This window comes from Periplaneta americana, chromosome 7 (genome assembly GCF_040183065.1).
Source record: "Periplaneta americana isolate PAMFEO1 chromosome 7, P.americana_PAMFEO1_priV1, whole genome shotgun sequence".
NCBI lineage: Eukaryota > Metazoa > Arthropoda > Insecta > Blattodea > Blattidae > Periplaneta > Periplaneta americana.
In genome coordinates this window covers 86,528,888-86,545,210 of record NC_091123.1, presented here as the reverse complement: position 1 = coordinate 86,545,210, position 16,323 = coordinate 86,528,888, and the positions used below count along the sequence as shown (strand labels likewise).

The 16,323-nt window shown below is 37.9% G+C and overlaps 1 protein-coding gene across 3 annotated transcripts in view; it reads right to left on the bottom strand.

Moving 5' to 3' along the window:
* Nucleotides 1-16,323, bottom strand: part of LOC138703255 (uncharacterized) — a 60,197-nt gene that overhangs the window by 11,389 nt on the left and 32,485 nt on the right. For all 3 annotated transcript variants that reach the window (XM_069830990.1, XM_069830989.1, XM_069830992.1), the window contains one exon: nt 4,967-5,011. In XM_069830990.1, coding sequence (XP_069687091.1) covers nt 4,967-5,011 — 45 coding nt within the window. The remainder of the gene's footprint in view (nt 1-4,966; nt 5,012-16,323) is intronic.

The window sequence follows — 16,323 nt, the reverse complement described above, 5'->3', positions numbered from 1 at the left end:
CTTCCCTAGGCCCGGCAGATTCCAGTCAGGGATTGATCCTCTTGAGGCAACCCTTGGCCCTTAGGCAGGCTTCCCGCTAGGGAGAGACTCCGCACAACACTGGTGCCTTCATACCTTTGGCATGACTAGGCACTGACAACAGAGTAACTGCCCAAAGGCGGGGCTTCGGGCTAATTTACTTTCCACCCTCCCCATTTCTCCTATTATTGCCTGGCCCTTCTTAGGGCTATGCTTACTTTTCGTCCAGCCCTTATCAGGACCTAGCCAATAAGCGAACACACTGGCAGTACCCAACGGGCTCTACAGCACTTGCTATGGTAGCTAACCATGCTAGTCTTTGGTGACTAGTTGGATATAACTGCTAGGCTTCCACCCTTAGTGTGAGAGGGGCCTAGCAGGCACGTGCACGTGAACAGTGTGCTGCTTAGGGACCCCCCCTCCAAGTAGGAATCGACCTCCAAAGGCCGAGGGTCATTAGACCCACTAAGTTGGACACGTGCTGCAGTTGCTTGTATGCACCAAACAAGTGGAGCCCACCACCTCCTACCTGTGAGCCCCCTCACAACCTGCCTCCAATATTCCGACCTGCGACTCCCCAGAACCTTCTGATTCCCTCCAGACTGACGTGGAAGTCTCCCAAACTTTTCTTAGTATTCACACTGGGAAAGGATTAGTGCAGGGAGACAAAGCATCACGATGGAAAATGTCTATCCTAACAAAATGGCCGGCGTAGGGATGTGGCGACCCCATCGCCCGGTTACGGCCGCAGTCAGCCAACCCAATGCCTGGGGGTATATCTGGGCCACCCTGTCTCCAGGGGATATAAATATGGAGGGCCCTAGCCAGGGTTAAGGTGAAGACCTCAACGACAGCGAAGGTGGAGATGAAGATCATCAGTACAGCGGACCTGGCGGAAGAGGCAATCCAAGATGGTATGTCTGTTCTCAGATTGAGCGGTACCTACTTGGGAATGGACAGATGAGGCTCAAAGGTGTAGAGAAATCAGTTCATCTAGGGGAGGATACCCCAAAATCAAATCAGGGGTAGACTGGACTCTATAGCCGTAGTGAAGGCAACCAGTCTAGGGGACGGAAACCCCAAAATCAAATGACCTGGTCCTCCAGGTTGGGGGTTGAAACGTGAGGCTGACAACCTCACTTTTGTAAAAAAATTTTACCGTTGAGAAACCTAAAGAATGGAGCCGGATGGATTTACGGAAACGACCTGGCAAACGTAAAATGGACATGAATTTGGCTACATGGAATGTAAGAAGCTTATACCGAACTGGAGCATTAAGAAACCTTATACAAGAGCTAAATAAATATAATATATCAATAGCAGCTATTCAGGAGATACGATGGCGGGGCTCTGAAATTTTCGATTCTGAAAATTATACTGTATTATATAGTGGTAGCAGAAATAGAAATAATTTTGGAACAGGGTTTTTGATCCACAAGAAATTTAAAAGTAACTTACTTAATTTCGACCCTATCAATGAGCGGATGTGCTCTATAAGATTGAAAGGAAGGTTCTTCAATACTACAATAGTTTCTGTACATGCACCTACCGAAGATAAGGATGAGACAAGCAAGAATAATTTTTATGACCAACTAGATAGAGTATGTCAGCAAATCCCTAAATATGACGTTGTTATTATCATGAGAGGTTTAAATGCTAAAATTGGCAAAGATTATAAGGCTGCTAACATTGGTAAACATACCCTTCATGATATTACAAATGATAATGGTGAAAGATTATATGATTTTGCGATAACTAGAGACTTTGTAGTATCCAGTACCATGTTTCCACATAAGAACATACATCTGCAAACATGGACGTCACCTGATGGTAATACAACTAATCAAATTGACCATGTGTTGGTCAGTTAAAGACATGCATCAGATATATTGGATGTTCGATCATTAAGAGGAGCAGACTGTGATTCTGATCACTTTTTGATAAGAGTCAAGTATAGACAGAGAATGTGTCTATTAACCTCGCGCCCTAATAAGAGATGCATTAAATTTGACATTGGACGACTGAAGGACAAAGTAATAGCAGATGATTATCGAAGATCCATTGAAAATAAAATGGGCGAACAAACAATGGAAGACATGGACATAGAACAGAAATGGGTTTTTATCAAGCAAACGATATGTAATACAGCAACCGAAGTACTTTCAACAGTTCAAAAACAAAATAGAAACCAATGGTTTGACAAGGAATGCCAAGAAGCAATTAAGTCAAGAAATGCTTATAGACTTAAAATGATGCAAAAGCGAACTAGAGCAGCAGAAGAAGAATATAAAACTGCACGGAGAGTCACAAAGAATATATGTAAAAAGAAAAAGAAAGAGCTAGAGGAAAGTACACTTCATGAATTAGATGAAAACTTTGGGAGGAACGAGAGTAGAAAATTTTTTGAAAGTGTTCGAAACATTAAAACAGGTTTCCAACCAAGAACTACTATATGTAAAAATAAAGAAGGAACCCTTGTTGCTGGAGAACAAGAAATACTAAAATTATGGGTAGAACATTTTAATGATTTGTTAAACGAGGCCAGGGAAGATAAACCCACATCAAATTTGATCTATTTTGGACCTGATCCTCTTGTTCCCCCTCCAACTATCTTCATGGTAAATGATGTAATTAGAAGGATGAAGAATAACCGAGCCCCAGGAGAAGATTCTATTAACATGGAATTAATAAAACATGGTGGCAGAGCTTTATGGAAACATATCTATAATTTGATTCTTGATATTTGGCAGCTTGAACAAATGCCTAATGATCGGAATGTAGCCATTATATGTTCTATACACAAAAAAAGGCAGTAAATTGGAATGTAATAACTATAGAGGAATCTCACTTTTAAATGTCACCTATAAAATTTTTACCAATATTTTATCTAAATATATTGAACCATACAGTGAATCAGCTCTTGGCGATTACCAATGTGGCTTTCGTAAAGGAAGATCCACGACTGATCAGGTTTTTTCCTTACATATGATTTTAGAGAAATTTTATGAATTTAACTTACTGTTACACCAGTTGTATATTGATTTTAAACAAGCATTTGATACAATAAATAGGAATTATATATTTGATGCAATGGCAGAATTTGGAATCCCTAGAAAGTTAATTGCCTTAACTAAGATGACCTTAATGAATACACAAAATAAAGTTAAAATACAGAATAAATTATCAGAAAAGTTCATAACTCATAATGGAATTAGACAGGGTGACTCCTTATCAACACTCTTATTTAATATTGGTCTAGAGCGAGTTATTAGAAAGATTGCCATTAATCCAAGGGGAACCATATTTAATAGAATGTTTCAATACTTTGCTTTTGCTGATGATGTAGCTGTATTTGCACGGAATGTGTCATCCTTAGATGATGTCCTCAAACAGATACATAATGAGACAAATGCTTCAAACTTAAATATTAACAGAACAAAGACAAAGTATATGAATAACATAACCACGAGAGACAATACTGTAAAAACTGTTGTCTTAAATGAGGTTACTTTTGAGAAAGTGTCAAGGTTCCGATATCTCGGCTCGATAGTCACCGAGGATAACAACATATTAACTGAGATTAAGGATAAAATAGCCATTGGCAATCGATGCCTCAGAGCAGTAGATAAAATTATAAGAACCAGATATATCTAAAAAAAAAAAAAATGAAGGTGAGGATTTATAAAACAATTATTAAACCTACGGTGACTTTTGGAAGCGAAACCTGGACTCTACCTGAACGAGCAATAACCATCTTAAATACGTGGGAAAGAAAAATTTTAAGAAAAATTTATGGCCCTATTTATGATAAGGGAGAGTGGAGAATTAGGACCAATTCTGAACTACAAAAACTATATAAAGATCCAAGTATTGTCACTGATATAAAAATTAGACGGCTGGAGTGGCTGGGCCACATTATCAGAATGGACAATAATAATATTCCTAAAAGATTACTAGATGCCACACTAAGTGGTAAAAGAAGAGCAGGAAGACCTAAACTACGATGGTTGGATGATGTTCAGGATGATCTAGTTAAAGCAGGAATTAAGAGATGGAGATGGAGAGCCCTAGAGAGGGAAGATTGGGCGGCAATTCTTAAGGAGGTCAAGGCTAAACTAAAAGGGCTGTATGACCACAGATGATGATGATGATGAACAAAATGGCATTTGAAGGAATTTTAAAAACAGACAAATGGGTCACGCCTCCAGACTGGCATGGAAGTCTGCCAAACTTTTCTTAGTATTCACAGTGGGAAAGGATTAGTGCAGGGAGACAAAGTATCACAATAGAAAATGTCTATCCTAACAAAATGGCATTTCAAGGAATTTTAATAATAGACAAACATTTAACAGACAACGGGTCACAGCCACTAAAATTATTGTGAACGATGATGATGACCATGATGACAATGGTGATTATCGGTGAGATATCCTATTAAGATGGAATTTCCAATGTAGTCTTGAAACATATCTTGATTGTGGCAGCACATTTAAAATTTTTTACTGGATGTACTATGTATGGTGCGTTTGAATATTAGGCATAAGAAAAATTCTTTCTTCTAATCTTTATTTTTATATTTGAGAACAATGGAGATATTTTATGAGTTCTCCTGGGACATGGCTTTTCATTAAAAAAAATCAAATAACTCATGCTCAAACAACAAATTTTTAAAGAGAATTTGCCAATGAATGATTATGAACTAAGGAAGGTGTATAAAAGGAGACAAAAACTCATAGAAACTTTTGTATGGATAGAGCAAAATAAGAGTTCTTAAAGTAAGGTATATAATCCGAAACTGATATAAACACCTCTGTTATAAAAAAGTAAATCTATTTTCAAAAATATTTTTCAATGATTGCTTTTCATATGAAAAGTCAGTCATATAACTATTATGGACAGTATGTAAGCAATATACACTATGATCTATGAATACTGAATAATTACTTACAGAAGTCCACTGCTGAACCTGGTAGCAGATGTCGTTGCCATTGTCCTATAAAAAAAACAGTAATAATTATAGAGAAAAGATATCACTGGACTAAATATCTCATATTCTTCTTAATCTTCTTATAATAGGAGTATATTAAGCTTCAGTAGCCTGGTTAGTATGAGGAAGGAGTGTACATTTAGCATTCACCATGGAGATAAAGTCTGCATTCAGTAAAAAAAAAGGAGATTTAATGCGGTTAATATGTGAAGACTGTATGAGTATTAAGAAAAACAGTAATCAGAGACATTAAGTGGAAAGGATCCAATTCAAATTACAGCCCTTCTGTTCCCTCAGCCTGTAAATCCAGAAAATTTGCCACTATAGTTGCAGATGGAAATAATTGACTTTTCACATACTACACTATTCAAAAACAAGTAAAATCACTAGTAGTTCCGTAGCTTTAACAGTTCTTTAAACCCTGAACAGAAACCGAATATTCGCAAATTTGTTGTGCAATTATTGATTTTCAGTAGCACATACATACATGAAATATATTTTTTTTTTTTATTGAAGAAACTAACTAAGCCGAGATTAATGGTCAATTTGTCCGATGATAACATGTGTGCTATGCTTAGACTCGTTTCATCAAATAACATTTTACCAGAATGGTGCGAGGCAGAAATCAAAGAATAGATTCTGGTGAAACTTTATCTTAAATGGTCTATTTTGGGTAGCAATATTGCTGTTACAATTACAATGGTGCATTTTTGGAAGTTCTGTAGGTGTACGGGATTATTACGTTTTTGATTTTGTAATGTAACATGCAACACTGTTCAATATTCAAACTGATGCTGTACAGCAGTCATTGGTACTCGTGATGACACCACTGGACGCAAGCCGCAACACATATAATGTAATATCAATATGACTGACTACACAATAATGATTTATAGCTGGACAAATTATATTTTATCTCATCTTAATTTTTACTGTGCCACAACAATCTAGGAAAATACATCAGAATTTGCCACTCTTAATACAACTTGAAAAGTTTCGTCTGTTAGTCACAATCTTTGTTTAGATTTTGCAACTTATCATTCAGAAAACAATTGTTCGGAAATATACAGAATGTACAGCCAAACGTAGCTATGTACGATAGTGACAGGCGACCTAAAGGTACGGTCACACATGGCTACTTTTGCAGCGCAACTTTTGTACTGCAGCTGCAAAAGTTGCGTGTCGTGTTCACACATAAGCCAAAAGTAGCACGCTGCACGCTACTTTTCGTGCTGCGCAACCCGAGTGCTGCAAAAGTTGTAACTGGAGGTTGCGAGTCTGTTCACACACAAGGCGCTACTTTTGCACCCGCAGTCATGCTGCAGGTTTCCATCTCCGTGTTGACTTCTCAATATACATTTTGTGGTTATGTTCGCATTATTAAGAAACTCATGCGAAAGCTTCCTTATCTATTATTTGCTTTTCTGTCGTATCTAGTATTCAGAAATTGACATTATTTTTACTATAAAGCTTTTAAAAACGCCTATATACTTAAATGATAACCAACAGTATATTCACGTAATCAATGTTGGCAACCTTCCTGTTTGGAACTATACTACGGAAAATTTAAAAACTGAATTATATCGCCAGCAATTATGCTCAGACTGTGTTGTGTATTTAATAACTGTTAGAAATAATTTATTTTCATCACATTTAACATTAAAATATATCCAAACAATAAAAGTATCATTGGCACATTTGGGTGGTAACACTGGTTGCAACCGCAGCAAAAGTTAAAAAAAAAACTGATAAAAAAAATGCTGCGGCTGCAACCCTGAGAACCCTGTTCACACATCGCTACTTTTAAGCTGCACGCAGCATGGAAAAGTAGTGGGCAGCAGGTTTGGCAGCCGCTACTTTTCGGGTTGCACTGTTGTTCACACGTCGCAGTACAAGAGTTGCGCAGTTTTTTGTACTGCATCGCTGCAAAAGTAGCGACGTGTGACCGTACCTTAAGATAGAACTATAGATATTTTTCTAGAGCATTTTAAATAAATCGAAGCTAGTCTGGTGTGTTATACAATGGCAACATTTCATGTTCTCACTTATTTCCAGCTCTCTTAAATAACACGTTAGTACACCTAGTAGACTTTTTTTAAAATCGTATTTCGAGTCCCATGTGTTACTAGAGATACAAGTTGCTTTATGTTCTGATTAATTTGTTCTATATATTTTCTTTATACTTGGAATAACTTTTTCCTTATGTATTTCCTTTAAGTGCAATGACATTGAACAAATATTCTTATACAGAGAGATCATTCGTAACTCCGCAGGTGAACATTACCAGTTCTACTGTATCAATCTTATCTGTGTTTCCACCTGAAGCGAGAGAATAGACCACAGATTGATGTACCTTTGAATTATTTCTCGTTCAGCTAGTATTTCAATATCCCTTATCCTCCTCTGTATTGTCTGTGTGGATGTTAAAAACATCAGATTATTCAGGACAAATTATGTTAGCAACCTTATGCAGGCATGTTTATAGCACTTTAATGATTTTGCTATTTCCAAAGCAATTACATAACTTGCATGGAGTTCCCTTTGACTCATATCTTGTTTCACCATATTCTAGTACCGGAACTGTTATTTGAATTTAACTTTTATTTTTAATTGCTTCGCTCTGTCAGCCTATGAAAAGGAAATTACCTTTATGCTTATTTTCTACCGTGCACATTTCCATTTAAAATTATATTAGAAATGTTCACTCTTACCTACAATCTCGTGATAATCATTTTGACATGTCATAATGTCGCTTGATGTTTGATTTATAAGTGCCTATTATAATTTTAGAACACAAGAGGCATCTACATTGTCACAATGTGCACAACAAATACTGTTCCTCCCATTCTTCCTTAAACACACATTTCCGAACAGATGTTGAAAGTTTTGAGAAAGAAGCAACCTAAAATCTAAGCAGGTAACCCGCCACTGATAGATGACTATGTACTGGAGTTGGAGGGGAGTTGAATGGAAGGGAGGGAATGGAGCAAAGACAGTTTACTGCGCTGCTCCTGCGACATCACTCTTGCTAGCAATCACGATTATATTTTGCCGATCTCTGCTGTACAGAGTGCCTCATATAAAAGGTTGCACATAAGTTTCTCTTAATTTCACTTTTTTTTGTATTGATTCTTGACGAAACTTCTGATATTACAATGAAATAATATGAAATGCCATCAATATTTCGTCATTGTCTAAAGATGGAAATGTAAAACTAAGGAAAGGTTTCTTGCAATTTTCGGACATGAGTTCCGATCGATCTGCCAATTGTTTCTTTTACCATCCTATTGAGGTAATACACAATTTTGGCTGCGAGTGAAATTTAATTGCCCAAACTTACGATGGTGCCTTAGTCATGGCAGGGCAACATAGGAGTTTCCAACCACAGATTCGTGACCAATGTGATGCTGCCACATTTATGCACTGTTAAGCACAGTGGCACACCCACGAGGGGGGAGGGTAAGGAGTCTCAATTAAAGTAACCATATTCCTCAGAGTTGAAGCTGGGACCAAATACGTAAGTACCGCAATTCCCCTCTCCCTAGATAATTCTGCCAATCAGATACAAAAAAAAAAATAATAGACATGTGGTCATAACAGCTTCCTGCTTCCTCTGTGCTTCTTCAGTTACAAGGGCATCAACTTATGAGCCATGAAAACGCGAATGATCTTATGACTTGTAAAGCTGATTCAATAATGTCATATTAAATTATTAAATGCAGGATGATATTTATAATTTGGTATATCTAACATACTAGGAATTTTACTATTGACTCACTTTTGTAATTGAATACATTGTTAAGTCATGACAGAGTTTTGTTACCCATTGCTTAACCTAATGCTAACTCTGCCTACAATCATAACTATTCACTAGTGTTGAAAGGTAAGCAATTACATTTACAACCTCAACTCACTGCTCATTTCATTTTACTTGGGAAAACCGGAACATACAAGCACCCTGGCCGAACCTGGCAGGGACAAAGGGACATGGCTCTGAAAACCGAAACTGTCCCAGCCAAATCGGGAAGTCTGGTCACCTTGGCCCAAGCCCTCCAAGAATCAGATTTTTATTGTATATTTCCAGTAAAATGGAAAGAATTTTTCATTCTCAAACAAAGTTCCCATGCTTTCATTTTTGCACGTGATTTAAGTGATATCTTAGTGATATTTATAATTTAGCATTTTTTTTACTGCTGCGCGCTATATATTCTGACTGAAAGTACTTGCAACGCTGCTCCTGTCACTAGCACGAGAACCTGGCAGCAGCCTCGTTGTACCCTTGACCTCTTACATATTCTGTGTTGATATTACACTCTTTTCGCACATTCAATTGTTTGTGCTAAACTTTCACCTTTTACATTCTCCAGAGGCATAAATTGTAAAATGTCTCATATATATAATGTACCCTCTCAAGCCATCATATCTTATATAGCATACAGAAAGAGAAAATTGTTCGACAGAAGACACATCACTAGTCTCATCTGAAATAACTGACAAGGCACACCTTTCACCTCGAACGATCGAAACCACACAAAAACATGCTTAGAATAACAATAAACAAAACAGTGGTGTGTGTGATTTCCATGCAAAACGTTGCATTCTACCTCAAGTGACATTTTAATAGAGAGAAACCAAGTAACAAGATATCAATACCACAGGAGGGAAATTATACGTAATTCAATGACGTCAGTGTATTTTCAATCAACAATACCAAAAACTCTCTGCTTAAAGTACTTATAATAGCGCAAAACACACATATACAGCAGTACCACACATTTGATAGTGCTTATATTAGTCCTCAAAGTGTAGATGCGGGATTTTGATGAAGTGGTTAAAACAAAGTGGAAGAGAACAATGTGCACACCTCACAAAGGCCACGTTATCACATCCAAATCACTTTCGCAGACCAATATCAAAAGCCACACTAATTACATTTTCAAATGATGATGTTGGTATGTCAATGTCATAACCTGGCTTTCGTCAAGCATATTGCAACATAGGCTTATATGTAGGTGAAGCAAACTGATTGTAAATCACAGAGTGAAGTTTCATGATGAAATAACGATCATGTATCTTCACTTGTGGTTTGACACATTGTAGTCTTACAAAATCAGTAATCCTTTTGATATAGAGCTTATATTATCGAAAGAAGTAAACATCAAGGGGTTGGCAATATTTTGTTGTTTTCGGTGGCAATATCTTCAGCATAACATCTTTGTTTGGAAAACTTGCATCTAGAAAGGTACGATCTGTATGACCTGACCAGGAATCACACAACAATAGGCTCTTTTCACTTGTTACATGTTCGCCAAGGACTGAAGTTAGAAAACGTTTCATGTGTTTTTTAGTCATTTTTCCACTTTTGCTTTCCTCCACATGAATGTTTCGTGGACAGGTTGTTTCTAGTTTCTTTGAAATATTTGGGCCGAAAGTGCCTTGCGTCTCTTGAAAACAGATGTACAACTTGTTTGCTAGTCTGCCTGTCATTGTTAAAGCCACATCAATTGTGTAGCTGTGGGTAGAGCTATGTGCAGACTGCAACACACTGGCTGCAGTTGTCTCTCCTCTGTGGGACAGTGTTGATGCTGAAGACATTTCATACTGGAATTGACTCTGATCACTGTTCCAAACATTACCTTTCTCCACACCCTCCTCTCTTATAAACATGTTCACTTCCTCCACAAACTGTTGTACCTTCTGACGTATACTATTATCGTCTTCTATGTCCTTACGTGTGACAAATGTAGTAATATGCCTGGATGGAATGCCATATTCACGCTTGAGATGGCCGATAAAGGAAATGGAAGCTTTGAAATTGTCCAAACCAACCATTTTAGCCGCTTCCAGTGCCCACATCTGCAGATGCCAATAATGAACTGTAGATCCATACCTCCTTGCACTATCAAATTGCGATATTACATGCTCTCTTATAGTTTGTAATTGCGACAGTCTGTTTCCTTTGAAACGAGCTCCTGCTCGCCGTTTGTTAGACATAAAATTTAGAATTAATGAGCAATTTGATTTACTTTTAATGCACTTATAGCGCTTCATTAGTTTGCTACAGGAATTTAAAGCCACGATTGTAATAGTCTTCATAAATGTTCTCTAGTACGCTGTCATTAATATCTTCTAATACACTGGACCTCGACGTTTTGGGTGGAGAGAGTTCGTACTCACTTTGACTTGACTGTTCCTGTTGCTCTGGAGATGAACGTCGTGTACTGCTTGAACAGCCACCTTCAGGTTCAGGTTCCTCCTCTCCTTCAAAATTAATATATCTATCCAGCATAATGTCACGTATTTCCGTGTCATCCCCATTATATTTCTGAATTATTATGTTATATAATATATCCGCGAACTCCATATCCTCAGCCCCGATGTCATTTCCATATTCAGCACGTCACACCTTTGCCCCTAATATTTGGACCACATTCGTAGGATTAATTCTCTTCATGATATCACTGCACTGCACACAGTATACACAGTAACCCGCTTGCGAACACTCCAAGGGACAAATATGTACTGCAGCAATACCATTAGCACTGGTTAGTGCAGCTACAATATGCCACCGTCTAATGGCGCTAGCAGACAAGTGCGGAGTTTTGCATGGAAATGACACACACCACTTTTTTGTTTATGATCAATTGTTATTCTAAATATGTTTTCGTGCGGTTCAGATCATTCGAGGTCAAAGGTGTCCCTTGTGAGAAACATCTTGCACTGTTCACATCTCTAACTATTTTTCTTTCAATTGCTGAATTACATGAATTTCGATAGTTTGTATGCGAAAACAGGGTGTCTCATGCGCCAAATGTACGATAATTTCATGCAAAGGACTATGTTTAGTAGCCAATAGATTCTATGATTTGGTTTTGAATATTCCAACTTACATCAGTAGCATTTGTACTACACCTCGAAAAATAGTTTAACTCACTGTCTCCTGCATTTATTCGAGCTCTTAGAATAACTATAACATTTCCTTCATTCTCTGCTGGGGTTTAGTTATATCAAACTCACCACAGTCCCTATGACCATGTAACAGTCGTCCACATAGTATGAATGTTTCGATCATTGGCTTGAGGTTTTTTCCTATTTTCTAAAACCTCAGTTCTCTTTCCATCAGCAATACTTAAATCAATAGATACTTTTCTTTCCAGACATTATATCTATAAAGTTACCTGCTTTCAATATGGCAGTGATATTATACTGTGGCTATGAGGGTGCAAGAACATTTTGATTTTGTACTTCAAATATATGTGATTTTCTGCATGACCCAATTGTTTAAAGTTTGATATACTCTAAAAAGAAATTTATGGACTTTAGAACAACTAGCAGACGAGCAGATCTACAGTAGCGTGCAAATTAATCTGAACACGACATATTTTTACATTTTCTGTCATTGTTGGCCTCACAGTTGCTCATACCGTTTTAATTGACATCTGTAGTACATGTAATTCCATTGTTGAAGGTCTGTCGTTATTATTTTTTTTATAATATGTGACATTTTGCCTGTCGTTTTGTACTTACAAGCATTTCAGTTGTGTTGAAGACTTAATACTGCAATCCTATGTACATTCTGTCGTCTTCACAAATGGATACAACTCCACGAAAACAGTCTAAAATTATAACATTAGCAGAGCATTCTTCTATGACACAGAGGCAAATTGCTGCAGAATGTCACATCGGATTAGGCTACTATTAATTCGATCATAAAACGATACAGGGAGACTGGATCCATCACACCCCAGAAAAAAGGAAACTGTGGCCGGAAAAGGAAGACTTCACCTGCAGATGATCGTTTAATTGTCAGGAAAAGTAAATTAAATCCTAGACTAACTGCTGTCGACTTAACCCGCGAGTTAATGGCTACCACTGGGGCGAATATTCACGTCACAACAGTGTGGCATAGGCTTTTGGAAGCTGGACGAAGGGCTCGTAAGCCTATTAAGATGCAACTGCTAACCCCTGTTATGTGCAAAAAATGCTTAATGTGGGCAAAATTACATCAACACTGGACAGTGAATGACTGGAAGAATGTACTTTTTTCCGATGAGTCTCATTTCGAGGTCCACGGCCACCGTGTTTCATACGTACGGAAAGGATCCGAAAAAGTAACAGCAGCTCATCTCCAACAAGCACCCAAATACCCCCCTAAAGTAATGTTTTGGGGTTGTTTTACACATGAAGGGCCTAGAGCATTAATACCTATCAAGGGAACGATGAATTCTGACAAATATATTCACTTATTGGAAACCAGAATCGTACCCCAGCTGCAAAAATCATTTCCGGATGGCAGAGGTGTGTTCCAACAAGACCTGGCACCATGCCATACGTTTCGAAAAACTACAGAATTCTTCAACAAGAAGAAAAAATTCAGGTACTCCCCTGGCCAGGCAACTCACCCGACATCAACCCCATTGAGAACTTGTGGTCAATTTGCAAAAGAAGAATGCAAAAAATGGATTGTTCTACAAAGGAGAAGATGATTTCTGCCCTCATTGGTGTATGGTTTCGCGATGAAGAAATGAAGAATATTTGTGGGAAATTAGTGGAATCCATGCCAAATCGTCTCAGAGCTGTTATTAGGAACAAGGGAGGCCACATAGATTACCGAGGTATGTCTTAGATCCTTTTTTATCCCGTTTGAGTGTTTTTGGATAAGTAATTACGTTGTTCGGATTAATTTGCACGCTACTGTAAACATTTTCAATAGGCTCATATTATTCCATAGCATATATTTGTGTTTGCAGATTGAAAATATTTGTAACAAATGAAATTAACATTTAAACTAAATTTAGCTTATGTGCTCTGAAGGTAACTAACATTACAAGTACAGTACCTATATTATCTGAAGCCCTCCACAAAACCAAATCCTGGGTAGGCAACTGGTTAAGCACACAAATTTAATATCTTTCTCTACCAGTCTGCATCTTTTATTCAGAAAGTAAAGTTATTTTTTCTATCTTGCCATGTTTTGGAACTTTTCTTTTTCAAAATCAACACCAAAAGCTTTACAATTGAGATAAAGAAGAAAATTCCATTTGTTCCAGCAACTAGATGACAATATCAAAGTTGTCCTGTAGAAACTGTTCATTTATGAAAATGATGGAATTAAATATCTTGTTAATTCTATTGTTGAAAACTGACAGAAATGGAATCAAGATACTATTTCTTCAGCTCATGGTAGTCTTAGGCCGGGTGCACACAGAATCAGACGCGGCGTGGCGCGACGCGACATTTTGTCTCGTGGTACTTGTCTCCCATTGATTTCTTATGATGCGATGCACACAGAATCAGACGCGGCGCGACAGTCACGAGGAGACACAAGGAGACACGAAGAGACAACTTCGAATGACTGCTAGAAGTTCGTCGCGAGGAGACAGTCTGATAGCTGCAGTGTGCTGCGCATGCTTAGTAGTGGCTATGATTGCACGCTTTCCTTATCTATAAAAAATACTATTGTTGTGTAGTGCACATTATTCATGATGGAGCTCGATGCGGATAAATTAGTTGATTCAGTACAGGAAAGATACGTTCTGTACAATTTTTGAAACAATATCACGACAATAATGTGGTTTCTAAAAATATGTGAAACATTGCAAATGAGATGAAAGCACCAGGTGAATAATAATTTATAATAATAACACTGCGTAACAAATGTTAACATTTTTTTTTTGCGCTAGGCATGTGATATATGTTTTCTATATAATTTGAGCCTCCTGAATACGAATAAGACAATAAAAACAGTTGTTGGTTACGGTTTTTGAGAAATGTTGGAATTTATATTTATTCAAAATATTGTTTTATATAATGACAATAAGGCTAAATATTCACTGTTCAGAAGATTACAGCTTTCTTTTTCTGCATTTTCTTTTACACTGGGCATCAGGTACATCACGAGCTAAAGTCCAACAATAGTCTGCTAGCATATTGGTACTCCATTGTCCTTGGTATCTTTTTTCCATAGTTGAAATTTCTTGATGGAAGCGCTCACCATGCTCATCACTGAAATCGCACAATTCTCGGGGGAAAAAAAAAGTCAAGATGTGAGTGAAGGAAGTGAATTTTCAGGGAAATTTTACAACCCCTAGTTTAATACGCCAACAGTAAATTTTTCACTAGTTCTTCATAGTTCTCACTTCTACAGTTATCCAGAAAATTAATTCAACCTCCTTGAATGCTATCCAGACGGCTGTCTCTTTTCCTTCCTGCAAAGATTCGAAGTGATTGTCCTTCATTATTTCTCTAATTTGTGGTCCATTGAGAACTCCCTCCTTTATTTTTGAATCACTAATAGCAGGAAATGTTAAGGAATGCGCGCTGGTCCGAGTCCTCATGGGGGAAGAAATTTTCTCATGAAATTTCGGCCAGTGCATGGGACCGGTGCCCACCTAGCATCGTGATGCACTTGGGAAGCTACGATAGGTAGCGAAAATCGGTTGCGAAAGCCAGATATAACGACTGGGGGGTTCATCGTGCTAACCACACGATACCTCCATTCTAGTTGGATGATCGTCCACCTCTGTTTTGGCATGTGGACGTGAGGCCAGCAGCCGGCTGGTCGGTCTGGGCTCTTCACGGGGTGTAGCGCCACGGATTATTATTAGCAGGAAATTTTTCCTGGATATTTTTAAATGTTTCAGTTTTATAATTTATCCCTTTAACAAAATTCTTCATTAACTCTAACTTATTGTGCAAAAGGGGTAAAATTACTTCGCTTTGAGGTATAAGGGGTTGATGTATAATATTTTTCTTCCTTGGCTCTAGTGATTGTCGTTTTGTTTTATAATGCTTATCTCGAGCGCGAGTCCACACCTGTGGAGTAACGGTCAGCGCGTCTGGCAGCGAAACCAGGTGGCCCGGGTTCGAATCCCGGTCGGGGCAAGTTACCTGGTTGAGGCTTTTTCCGGGGGTTTCCCTCAACTCAATACGAGCAAATGCTGAGTAACTTTCGGTGCTGGACCCCGGACTCATTTCATCGGCATTATCGCCTTCATTTCATTCAGACGCTAAATAACCCAGATGTTGAAAAAGCGTCGTAAAATAACCCAATAAAATAAAAATAAAATATCTCGAGCGCGACTGTCCAATTCGTACAGAAAGCAGCAAAATTTTGTGTAGCCTAATTGCATTCCAAAAAGCAATGCTACAACCTTCAAATTCGCACATATAAACCATTCGTACTTTGAATATTATCATTAAAGCACACTTTAAAGAAATACACGTCTTACACAGAATAGTAACACCACAAAAATATCCTGGTAAACTGAAACGTTTTCATATGGCGAACCTGTTTCTTCCCCTCCAAATGGAACCGA